This window comes from Lampris incognitus, chromosome 14 (assembly GCF_029633865.1).
Source record: "Lampris incognitus isolate fLamInc1 chromosome 14, fLamInc1.hap2, whole genome shotgun sequence".
NCBI classification, from domain to species: domain Eukaryota; kingdom Metazoa; phylum Chordata; class Actinopteri; order Lampriformes; family Lampridae; genus Lampris; species Lampris incognitus.
The window spans coordinates 24,289,129-24,302,601 of NC_079224.1; the positions used below are offsets into that span (position 1 = coordinate 24,289,129).

Sequence of the window (13,473 nt, forward strand, 5' to 3'; positions counted from 1 at the left end):
TCTTTTTTTTTTTTTTTTTTTGGTGGATTTTTTTCTCCCTTTTCTCTTCCGAGCTGTCCCGGTTGCTGCTCCACCCCCTCTGCCGATCCGGGGAGGGCTGCAGACTACTGCATGCCTCCTCCGATAAATGTGGAGTCGCCAGCCGCTTCTTTTCACCTGACAGTGAGGAGTTTCGCCAAGGGGACGAAGCACGTGGGAGGATCACGCTATTCCCCCCAGTTCCCCCTTCCTCCTGAACAGGCACCCCAACCAACCAGAGGAGGCGCTAGTGCAGCGACCAGGACACATACCCACATCTGGTTTCCCACCCACAGACACGGCCAATTGTATCTGTAGGGATGCCCGACCAAGCTGGAGGTAACACGGGGATTCGAACTGCTGATCCCTGTGTTGGTGGGCAACGCAATAGACTGCTATGCTACCCGGACGCCCAACAATATATATTTAACCCATGCTGCTAGGAATGATGAATCGAAGCCAAACCTTTCTAGAACAGTGAATAGACTGCTGTAAGTATTTTCACCAAAGACGTGCCACCCTGCCGAAAAGTCTGGCGCCAAATGGGCTCTTACCAGCCATTGTCAAGGACGCCGCTGTGCCCCGAGGTCCATTTAAGGTTACGCCATCCCTTTCGGTAGCAGGTGAGGAACTGGGGTTTTCTCATTCAGTTTACTGTGTTTGGATACTAAAATGATCAACTGCATGAAATAAATAAATCTTAATGCCTCCTAAATTTGTTCTGTGTGAGCAATGGGCCATGACAGTTCATTCACGTTAAGTCTGGATGTGCCATGGGTAAAAATGTTGCTTTAAACCACCCCTGTGCTTTCTTTACCTAATAAACAAACCATCTACAACAAGACCCTAACCCATCTACACCAGTAGCAATTTTTTACTTGATTTGTGTTGCTGTTACTGGAAAACTTAGGGGCTGCCCTGTACACAATGGTTTTTGCATTCTATTTTTGTGGGCTGCGGGTACAAATGTCCAGACGAAGAAAATTACTGGAGTGTCACTTTTGTGTTAAACAATCACGCTAAGATGTTGGTCACTGTGATCAACTTGCAAGGTTGGTCTAGCTGGCGATGCTAGTTTTTAGTGCTTTTTAAATGATGCAAGAGATAAATCACTGAATGGTGGGGAGGGGGGCAATAAATTATGACAAAACGTCTGGTTATGTAGAAAAATTATAACTATCTTCTTTACCATCTGTACAAATTCTTAAATGGTAAGTTATACAGAGCCTAACATGCTGAACAATATCAGTCAGCATTACATATTGCATGTTCAGGCTTTTTGCAATTAACCAAGTGTGAGTAGAGTTCTGCATTAGCTTGGTAAGTAGAAACAAATAGTCCAAGAAAGTTTACTTGACAGCCTTTCTTCAGTTTGAAGTGTGTTTTGGAGCAGCGGTTCTCAATCCCACCTCTCTACAGTTGTGTCAGTGTTCTATACAGAGTTTCAGGCCCTTTGCCTCATGGGTTTCTATCAGAGAGAAGAGGTTACAATGTTACAATTTCTTTTAGCAGACGCTTCCATCCAAAGCGACGTACATCTGAGAGTTATTACAACACAGAGGTAAAAAGGTCCTCTGACTCATTCATAACAGTGCCTGGAGAGGGGAGGGCAGGTAACACACATACACACTACTTGATGCATATTCGTTAATGAGGACAAAATTATTATGGCTAAAACAGTATTTTGAATAATGTATTTTTTCAATGATACATCAAGTCCAAAGACATGTAGGTCAGGTAAATCAGCCATACTAAATTGTCCCTAGGTGTGAATGTGTTGGCCCTGTGATGGACTGGCGGCCTATCCAGGGTGTCTCCCCGCTTGCTGCCCAATGACTGCTGGGATAGGCTCCAGCATCCCATGACCTAACTTCGGATAAGCGGCTTGGATAATGGATGGATGAGTTCTCGATCTGAGGGTGAGGAGCTCGGACATCTGGAGGGAGCTTGGGAGTAGAGCCGCTGCTCCTTCGCATCGAAAGGAGCCAGTTGAGATGGTTCGGGCATCTGATTAGATGCCTCCTGGGCGCCTTCCTTTGGAGGTTTACTGAGCACGGCCAACTGGAAGGAGACCCCGGACTAGACCCAGAACTCGCTGGAGGGACTACATGTCCAATCTGGCCTGGGAACGCCTTGGGATCCCCCAGGAGGAGCTGAAGGGTGTTGCTGGGGAGAGAGACGTCTGGAGTGCCCTACTTAGCTTGCTGCCACTGCGACCCGACCCCAGAAAAAGCGGCTGAAGATGAGATGAGTTCTCAATCCTCAACTGATTTGAAAACCACTTTTTTTCTTTTTTTTTAAGATTCTTTTTTGGTATTGTTATACCTTTATTGGATAACAACAGTGGAGGGAGACAGGAAATGGGGGCAAGAGAGATAGGGATATGACCCGCAACAAAGGTTGCCGACCAAACTTGAACCGGCAAAAACCACTATTTTGAAATTACGCACAAAGTGCTTGTTCACTAATTCAATCTTTTATCTCCAACTGATGTAGTGGAATTTGTCTTATTTACAGTAACAGTTAAGGTTTGATGACCTGTAGTCCTGGCCATAATAACTCAAATGGTTAAATGCTTAATTGAATAACAAGCACTTGCTATGCCATTTTTTCCAAGTGATCCATCCATATTTCACACTGTCCCAAGTATCCTGTAAGGTAAATGAAGTGCTCCTCATGTACCAAGAACAACTGAGGTATTTTCTCTCTTTATTTTTTGTCAATATTGACGACAAGGCTCAGGGATAGAGGTTTATGGTTGGTACTGAAATTTAACAGTTCAAGGATTGTCCTTTCCCTCGGTGATTTCCTCTATTCGCACCAACACACTCTCAATCATGTCAAATGTGTGTAGAGCTGAGTGCAAAGCCTAGAGAGGGAAGAGTAAAGTTCAGTGTGTTTGAATACATACATGATATATAAAATACAACAAGCATTAAATATTTGCCAAAAAATACTCATTTTATTAAAGGAGCCAATTACCTGCATCTGTGATTCTGGTGTCATGTTTGGCAAATTCTCATTATCAACAGTCACAGAAAGCACCGACTCCTCTGTGGAAAGGACCAATAAATGAAGTCACAACACTTCTACATAAAAAGAATGTGGCATTTTTATTTTTTGTCTCATGACTGGTCTGTTAAGGAAAAACTAGGGAAAAAACCTAGGTAACCACCCAGTATCCTATTTTATAGGCCATGTTTTTCTAAATGAATGTTAGGTATTGTCTCTTGGTCATTTTAGCTGTTGGGGGAATGCTAATGTGCATCATATGCCTGAGAAATTAAAAAGTCCATCATGTTTTCTGGGCTCACATCGTGATTTAGTCATGGATTCCAACTAATTTTCCATTTCAAACATCCTAATTTTGTCCATGCCTTAATCTCTTGAAGATTTTAGTCAATTTTTGATATGCTGTTGATGTGATGGTGTCTGACAACTATCTTATCTAATCCATCAATCAAATTTATACACCACATCTCATACATTTAAAATGCAATGTAATGTGCTTTGCATTAAGCGAAAGTGCATAACAGATAAAAGGAAAATGGCTCCCTTTATCTTGAAAAAAAAGAGAGTGGGTCTACAACTACAATATGTGTAGTCAATGTATAGCAATGATCAAATTAATATTTTTCCTGATCTACACAGGAACCCTGTTGGTCTTTGGGGAAACTTTCGGGAGATGTGTTTCGTCCCGAGAGGGCCGGAAAACAGAAAGAAGGGTCCATTGAGTTTGTGAATTCAGCTACTGACCTTTGACCTTGCTCTTCTTGTTCTCCACGGTGTTCTTCAGCTCCATCTCATAGTGAGCTCTGGACATGTTCACTCCAATACGCAGAGGCTGCAAGAACTTGTCCTCTATCTTATACAGCTCCGTCCAGATCCCTGTCTGGGAACACCAGACATACGGTATGAGCGACAGACAGTTATCAAAGTGTATCTGTTTGGGCCTATTACCCTAAAGCAGTGGTCTCTCAACCTGGGGGTCTGGGCCCCCATGGGGATAACAAGATGATTTCTGGGGGTCATACGATGTAATATGGGATGTGGAAAAACAATATCTCCTATGTAGAAATATGAGAGATGTCTCCAATCTTTGCAATAAACATTTTTCTCTCATGAAACAAATTTTCATGAGAAGGGTCATCCTCTGTGTAGAATTTGCATGTTCTCCCTGTGTCTGTGTGGGTTTCCTCCGGGTGCTCCGGTTTCCTTCCACAGTCCAAAGACATGTAGGTCAGGTGAATCGGCCATACTAAATTGTCCCGAGGTGTGAATGTGTGTGTGTGTGTGTGTGTGTGTGTGTCTGAGGCCCTGTGATGGACTAGCGGCCTGTCCAGGGTGTCTTCCCGCCTGCTGCCCAGGGACTGCTGGTATAGGCTCCAGCATCCCGTGACCCTGAGAGCAGGATAAACGGTTTGGATAAAGGATGGAAACAAATTTTTGGTATTTAATGCCAGTTTACTGCTCCATGCATGCATGCATGCATGCATGCATGCTTGTCTGGCAGTCACCAGTAGCCATCACAGTGTTTATAGATGCCGGGAGCCAAACTGGTTGAGAAACTTTGCTGTGTAGTGCAGAAACCAGTGGGGGGGGGTCACATCAGAGCCAAATGAACCCAAATGACACCCCCGCAAATAAACTGTTAGCTTTTGATTTCACCGGCTTGGGAAGTTTTTGCTTGGATACGTTCATATTATTGATACAGTCAAAAAGAAAATCCATTATACACAAAGCAAACAACTTCCATTTGTATTTTCTGTTAATATACTTCCCATTATGATTCACTGAGCTTTTCCTCGGCTGCCTTTCATGACACATAATGTGTGTCTGTCACAAATTCTGTGACCTTACTTGACAAATTATTTACATTTTGCACCTGAGAAGGGTACGACAAATGATACACATTACTTGGCAAGGACTCAGATCGTATCACAGTAGAACGGGTAAGATCCAGGTACCTGGTTCTCCGTCACTTTGTCTCTAATGAGCAGGTAGCGCAGGAGGTTCAGAGACTCCATGACTCTGAGGACAAAAATAAATCACAGTAAGAGTTCCAGATGATTTTTTTTCCTCAAAAATGGAATCGGAAAGACTTTTGTCTTCCTTTTTCTGTTTGTTTTGCTTCAGTATCTCTTTCACATGATTGCAAGATCCAATTACAATAGTAAGAATACTTCTCAAATGACTTATTGTCCTCTCTCTTATAAAGGGGTACCGAGACATTTCTCCTCACCGAGAACCTTCCACTTTGGGAAACAAATTAGCTGAAGTTTCACTTTTGTTGACATTCCCATGCAAGCAAACATCTTTTTTGACACATTCCATCATTGCCACATTTTAGCCAAGCAAAGCATGAGAGCGATATCACCAAGACTACTTTTCCCCCTCATATCCCAAGGTGCAGGCCTCCTCTATATTCCCAGTCTTTCTTCTGACACCAGAGAGGCAAATTCTGTAGTGTCCTTTTGATTCAAAATGAGAAACCTACTTATTCGAATTATTATTTGACAAGCAGTTACCCCTAAGCTGGTCACTTTTTTTTTGATGGTTGCCCTGAATACCTCCTTCCTGGGAGGGTGTCAATGCACGATCAGATTAGTCTCTCTAGTTACCACTAAAAACTCGAGGAAACATGGCAGGGCCCAATTTCTCAGCAATGCAGCTATCACCTTAAGCGTTACTATGCTAAACAAAAAAAAAATCTTCAGGATTGTAGCTTTAAAGATAAAAACTGCAAATCTAGTATGTGTGTGTACGGACCTGTCTAAATACTGTAGGAGATCAGTCTCAGGACCATCTGGGAGACAAAACACCTGGCACAGTAGAGGGAGTAAGTGGACCCCCTCGAACCACTCATTACCATTCCCTGGCTGAGAGAGAGACAAAAAGAGAGAGAGAGAGAGAGAGAGAGAGAGAGAGAGAGAGAGAGAGAGAGAGAGAGAGAGAGAGAGAGAGAGCAATCAGAGCGGTAAACATTACCTACCCTTGTTTTTTCTTGTGTATATATGTGTGTAAAACATATATACAATAGTATGATCTTTTAATTCAGAGTTCCTGTGTTATGTGGTTAAACATCCATCTCTACCTTCAGAGAAAAGTCAATCTGGTTTTTGATGTTTTTGATGATGTAGCCTTCCACACCCGAGTGATTGACAACTTTAAAAAGACACCTGAAACAAGAAAGCCAGGAAATCTCCTATACGGTAGCACCTGAACAGAGGAACTCCTTTGATTTGAATGAAGGAGAAATGGAACTTACTGGAAAAATTTGTACTTGGCCTCGGTGTCCAACTTATCTATGCTCAGCTGAAGCACCTTAAGTCCTTTTCTTCTCTATTGCCACAAAGAAAGAGAGAGAGAAAAAAAAACATCAATTTGCATTTAAAATTTAATCAAGGGCGACTAAGTTCATATAAATGCACATAGTCACAAGCCGAAGATATGCCGATTACAGCAACAGAAAAAGTCAGTGTCTGAATTTTATTACCACAGACGTTACAATGTGTTACCATCAAAACAACAAATCCTTGAGATCCAGCCATTGTTAACACGAGTCAACACACAAGTCCAGCACACTTAATAAGGCAAAAGTGTAAAACCTTACCAAATGAAGTTCTGGACATAAAGTCATGACATGAACCAAGTTCTGAAAAAAATAAAGAGAGATTTTACCCAAAAAAACAATAATCATTATCACTATTATTTTACTAGTTACATTTGCACAACAAATATCCATCTATTATCCAAGCCGCTTGTCCTTACTCAGGGTCACGGGGATGCTGGAGCCGATCCCAGCAGTCAGTGGGCGGCAGGCGGGGAGACACCCTGGACAGGTCGCCAGTCCATCACAGGGCCGACACACACACACACACACACATTCACACCTAGGGACAATTTAGTACGGCCGATTCCCCTGACCTACATGTCTTTGGACTGCGGGAGGAAACCAGAGCACCCGGAGGAAACCCACGCAGACACGGGCAGAACATTCAAACTCCACACAGAGGATGACCCGGGATGACCCCCAAGGTTGGACTACCCTGGGGCTCAAACCCAGGACCTTCTTTCTGTGAGGTGACTTCGCTAACCACTGTGCCACCCCAAATACAACCAGTAGAATAATAATATCAGTAATATATACATAACATCAGGGAGATATGACAGGATATGTACTTCAATAATGACTTGTGTAATACTAAATTTTAAAAAAGCATTTAATCAAAAAATTACCAACTTGCTTAACAGCAATACATTTAACAACATCGAAATAAAAACAACCATGTATGATACGGAAGATGGCAACGGTTCAATATAAAAAAAAAACAACTAAACAAGCAAAACATGTGAATGTATATTTGTGTTTACCTGGGGGACACTGATAAAGACTTTAATTTCCAGCAAGTAAACAGAGAGACTGCCATCCTCCGTCCTCAGCAGACTCTTCTCATACAGCTCCTGGTGACAGAGAAACAAACACGTACAGCATTAAAAGTAAACAATTACCAATTAACATTTATGAAACCTTACGCAACTTTTTCCTAGTCAAATTAATAAAGGGGAAAAAAGTGTTTTGACGCTGGTATCACAACACTTGGCTCCACACACATGCCTCCAAAAGTGTTTTCCACAATATATTTTTCAGTTTGTTGCAAGTGTCTGTTTTTACACTCATTCTCAGCTATTCCTATTCACCTCTCTGCTGCAGTAGCAATCTTTTTTTTTTCGGGATTTTTTTTTCTCCCTAATTGTACTTGGCCAGTTATCCCACTCTTCCGAGCCATCCCGGTCGCTGCCCCACCCCCTCTGCCATTCCAGGGAGGGCTGCAGACTACCACATGCCTCCTCTGATACATGTGGAGTTGCCAGCCGCTTCTTTTCACCTGACAGTGAGGAGTTTCGCCAGGGGGACGTAGCACGTGGGAGGATCCCACTATTCCCCCCAGTCCCCCCCCCAAACAGGCACCCCGACCGACCAGAGGGGGCGCTAGTGCAGCGACCAGGACACATACCCACATCCGGCTTCCCACCCGCAGACAAGGCCAATTGTGTCTGTAGGGATGCCCGACCAAGCCGGAGATAACACGGGGATTCAATCTGGTGATCTCCGTGTTGGTAGGCAACGGAATAGACCACCATGTTACTCGGACGCCCCTGCAGTAGCAATCTTAATGTCAATGTTTACACCTTGAAATTAATCTTATTCTTTCCAGTCACCAGAAAATCCATCCATTATCCATGCAGCTTATGGCTATGTAAATATGAAGCATACTATGACGAGTGTCGAAAGCCTTTGCTTAGATTTAGATTTAGACTTACCAGTCCTTTCTGAATCCACAATTCCTCGGTTCTACCAACAAAACATCAGACATATGGTAAGAAAGAGGATGTAAAGGGGGAAACTGCTGATGAGAATAAACCCTTTCTGGAAGAAGTGTTCACTGTAGAAGTGACTAATAGTGACCGACTCATTAGATTGAGGGGGAAAAAAAGTCTTAAGGCCAAATCAATAAATCCAGTGATTGCTTGAGTGAGGAAATGACAGACTAATGCCACCTCAATTCTTACTTTGGCCTTAAAAGTAGCAGCATGAAAGTTGGCCAAGATCAGAAAGGTCACAGTGGTAGTACAACAGCAACAGCATGGCAGGTAACATCAGAAAATGACAGCATGTAATTACCTTGATAATAGCAGGTTGACGTGTTCCATATTACACCGAAGAACAAACACAGGACTACAAATACACAGACAGATATTTAGTGGTGCCGACGTCATTAATAACATCATTTTTATGTTTTATAAGAAGAACACAATTCTAATAATTGCTCAGTAAGCGAATGGTGGAAAGGACCTGAGATTGTTGCTTGTGAAGCGCATGAATGAACTGCTTTTCACTGCCTACACAAGTCTACAGAGGTGCTCGAACAAAATGTGGTTCCAAATATAAGAAAACTGGCCATGTGCCTTTGTACCTGGACATTAAAGTCCTTGAAATTCACACACGTTTACCTGAAAACAGCAGGGAAGTTGTCCATGGCCAGGTGATGGACGAACAAAAGGTGAGCCAGGCTGGCTAGAGCGTGTTTAGGATAGCGTACCTCCTCCTCTAGGAAGCCTGGTACCTCCTTCCTCTTTGACAGTGGGTGGAACACAAGGTTTGGGAGGGACTCCCCGATAGCAGTTAGAGTGCTCTGTAAAATGTACACAAGGACACGAGTAAGCCTGTGTGCACGCATGCACACACACACGCACACACACACACACACACACAGAGGAAAACAGACCAACAACTATCATTTGACGATGACAAACACTTCAGCTTCCATAACAGATATGAAGCCCTTTGTGAAGAATTTAAATGATAACAGAATGTGATTAACTACCAAACAAAACCATCTGATGAAAGCTGATAAATAAATACAACCAATGTACTCAGCTGCGATATCAATCAATCAATCAATCAAACAAGCAGCATGTGTCAACCTGCATCACCCTGATCACCAACTTGTGTACATTTCTGTACATATTGCCATTTTCGGACTTCCGTTCCTTTATGATGGATACAAAAAAACTTAGATTGACTGCATGAATAGCTGTGCATCTGGACACTGCAGTGAGTTTGGGTTTCAACCTGGATGGTTTGGAAAAAACAACATCAATACCTGTGGGCAGAATGATCTTTTTAGTGTGCCATAGTTATTGGCATCATGCTGATGTAACGTTCCCAACTCAAACACATTTTTCAAACTGTTGTTTTCCCACTCGGCTTTTTAAAAAGAGCATAACTTTGGCACACAACATTATTCTTTACAATTTTTTACTTCATCCATCCACAGTTTTAGAGGCAGTTTCTCCACTGCTCTTCACATTTAATTGCCCAATTACCCAAAATGTCTATCAGCAGCAACTGATTTCATATTATTTGAGCAAATTGCACTTTGGAAAACAGATGCAGTATTACCAAGTGTTAGTTAGACAGTTAAAACTGATCTAATGTTCATATTAATGGCAACGTATGGGTAGCAATTGTTACTTCTTACCAAATGACAAAATTCTTACCGCCATCAATGTATGAATGTGTGTGTGAATGGGTGAATGTGAGGCATACACTCTAAAGCACTCTGAGTGGCCAGTAGTCCAGAAAAGCACTATATAAATGCAGTCCATTTATCATTTACATCACATAGCAATTTTTCAGCTCTGGGGTTTATACAGATAACTTACCAAAATCTCTGTGGCAAAGGTCCTGAGAGGAGACACAGGCAGGATGTCAGGCTCACTCAGCTGGACCTTCAACAGAGGCTCAAAGAGACTCTTCATACAGCTATGGAGGAAAAGAGACAGATACACAGAATTCACCCTGAAGGACCTCTCGTCCTGTGACAGAGGCTTACAGGTTAACTATCATATCTGCATTAAATATTCTCAGGGGTTGTTGGTAATTAGAGGTCTATCACTAATGCACATAACACACTGTTATGATTTTTTTTTAAAGATTATTTTCTGGCATTTTCCGCATTTTTTATTAGATATCAATAGTTGAGAGAGACAGGAAAGGCAGGGGATGACATGCAGCAAAGGGCTCGGGATGTATTCGAATCCGCTGTTATGATTTTTAGCAATGTGAATAGCCAGTTAATACAATCATGAAACAGAGACACAGTGCCAAAGTCAATGCTTATTTGAGTGTTATAAAAATGTATTACATATTACTCAATGTGACTCAAAATGCAATTGCTAGGGCTGCTCTGATTTAATTGTGATTATTTCTGTTGTTGCTAAATTGTGTTAGGTGAAAAAAAGTAGAGGAGAGAGAGAGAGATGGTAAGGCATGCGTTAATGGGTTAAGTTGGAAATAAAACAAGACACGTTTTGGACACATAGTTGATGGGGATTTTCCATAAAGGCAATGCTTCAAGGAGACTCTCTCAGACTCAAGAGTGAGGGCAAATGTGTTAACATGCGAAGAATAGAATGTACATTTTTAATTAAAAAATGTTGGAGTACACAGACCAAAAAACACAGCAAATCATATGACTTACAACTTGAGTAGTTCCGTCCTCAGTTCATCTTCCTTGTCCGATAATGTTCTGTCTCCACTTTTCCCTATCTGGTGTGGGCTCTCCTCCTCAGCCTTGCTGCACACTAAGTTCTGTTTGGCCTCGTGGACAAAGGGCCTGACAAAGTTCATCAGCAGGAGACAACAGCGGCACAAGGGGGAGACCTCCTTGGTCTGGGGCACCGGCAGTTTGGCGACCTGCTCCAGCAGCGTGGACAGAACCATACCCAGCGATGAGGCCTTACGGCTCCCCAGCCGAAGCAGCACTGGGTGGAGCGGTTGGAAGGAAAGGGAGGAGAAAGGAGTTGAATTGACAGAGGTAGATCAAAAGGCAGGGGGGAAAAGGGAAGAGCAGAGAGAAGTCAGAAAGGAATAGAGGCGTTTCAGATCAAGAAAGTTAAAAATGATAGGCAAGAGCAATGAGAATGTGAGAGGAAGGGTAAAAGGGGAAGGGGTCTGTGTATCTAAGGTAATGTTGGTGAACCCATGTTAAAATACACAATTTACTCCTCTGACCTATGTCAGAACAGAGACATTAAGTCAGCAAGATAATGTGCAGGTGTTTTCTTTCTTGCAGAGTACCAAGGCCTCTCCACTTCAGTTGTCACCAACAGTAATATTTTCTAACAAAACCTTTTTATTCGGTGTTTGTGACTCTGTGTGTATGTGTGATGTGAAATGACATTGGATACCTTTCTGTAGAGGGTTCAGTAGAAGCTGGAAAGTCTCCTCTATGGTATCAAGGTGCACCTCCTCCACCTGCTCCAGCAAACCAACCAGCAGCTCTTTTGGACTACAGGCCTGGCCAATAACAGATTACCAATGAGGGAAAATTCTACAGTAAAACAATCGCACACAGTTAAAAGACAAAAGTATCTTCAAAAGTTTCTTTATGTTGCATTAATGCACATTATTTTGTCTCTCAACAAAACCAGGTCTAATTGCAGCAGCGGTAGTGATAGTAGTAGCAGTAATAGCAGTAGTGATAACAGTAATAGAGTAGTACTGGTGCATAAACATGGGTGGCCACAGGGAAAACTAGGATCATTTGCTGGGTCAGTGTCATAGCCAGCCCATGAGCGGGACAGGACACACCATAGCCTTCATCTCATTCTGTGTTAAGAGTATATTTGTTCTGTCTGCCCTCAGTCCAGTGTAAGATACAGCCTAGTAACATTCAGATCATTCTGGTTTAAGCAGGTGAGCAGACCTCTAGGAGGTACTGGAGAATGGCCAAGCAGTGAGAAAGATTCTTGTCCTCCTTCTTCAGCAGAATCTGAATCAGGGGAGGCAGTAGGTTCCAACCCATACATCTCACTAAGTCCTAGAGAAAGAGGAGCAGAGGAGCACGTGTTACACAGTACAATATTAAAGTAATGCAACACAACAACAAGGCAGAGGACAGCAACCACACACACACACACACACACACACACACACACACACACACACACACACACACACACACACACACACACACACACACATATGTGCACACACTCACCTTGTTTTTCTCATCCACAACAATACTGAGGACCTGTGCACTATTTCCCTCTTCTATGCAGGCCCGTCCAGCAATCGTGAAGACATCATAATCCTCGGCAGTGTAGCTGTCATCTTGAACTGCTTGCTGTGTGACAGAGAGGAAGAGATGAACGATTATTTAAGGGTTATTTATTAGTGACCTCATATAACATCATATATATCATGCGAGAAGGAAAAGGGAACGATGCATGGATAGACGGATGGAATACATGATATGATTTAGCTACTTCACCAAGTAAACAATGTTTACTAAACCCACTCCAGTTCCATAAATGAAAAATCCTGTCTTACACATTTCTGGACCACATCACTGAGCTGCTCGAGGGCCATTCCTGCTTCTCTGATATCTGAAGGTGGGGTCCGCCTTTACACAGCAGTCCTAAATTAAAAAAGAAAAAAAATAAGAAAAAAAGAAAGCCTCAGGTTAACTGACATTAACATCCTTGTGAATACTGGAATACCTGGAATACTCCAGCTAATCGATACCTCTCAGTGAAATTAACAGCACTCATGACATATCTACAACGAGCAGGTGTACATGTGCTTAGCTGCGAGAGAACATAAGATTGCACATCTTAAAATCATGTAGCTAGAATTTAAAACAGATCCGCAAAGTCTGGTACACTGGGAGGGAGCGCGCATGTTCTTACTTGTTTGTTTTTGAACTAGCTCGGCTGTTGGCGGTGGAACAACGTAAATGCATTCTCAGTTTGGAAAAACCGGTTAACAAATTTTGACAACAGTCGATGTTGAGCAGCACAACGTTTACTTACATGTTGGAGGAAAAAGAAACGCGCGAAACTAGGAAGTGCCCTGTGCTGAAATGGTTGATGGGACTTGCCGTA

At 42.6% G+C, this 13,473-nt stretch overlaps 1 protein-coding gene across 1 annotated transcript; it reads right to left on the reverse strand.

Moving 5' to 3' along the window:
* Positions 1-2,410: 2,410 nt before the first annotated feature.
* Positions 2,411-13,441, reverse strand: glmna (glomulin, FKBP associated protein a). The gene is made up of 19 exons (XM_056293448.1): positions 13,402-13,441; positions 12,920-13,007; positions 12,588-12,713; positions 12,294-12,407; positions 11,776-11,884; positions 11,067-11,349; positions 10,249-10,348; positions 9,034-9,215; positions 8,705-8,758; positions 8,344-8,374; positions 7,393-7,482; positions 6,632-6,673; positions 6,287-6,360; positions 6,113-6,197; positions 5,788-5,897; positions 4,986-5,049; positions 3,775-3,910; positions 3,001-3,071; positions 2,411-2,887 (listed from the first exon to the last, which is right to left on the reverse strand). Exons 2-19 carry the CDS (start codon positions 12,956-12,958, stop codon positions 2,798-2,800), a joined length of 1,800 nt encoding a protein of 599 aa, XP_056149423.1. The 5' UTR covers positions 12,959-13,007; positions 13,402-13,441; the 3' UTR covers positions 2,411-2,797.
* Between the last annotated feature and the right edge of the window lie 32 nt (positions 13,442-13,473).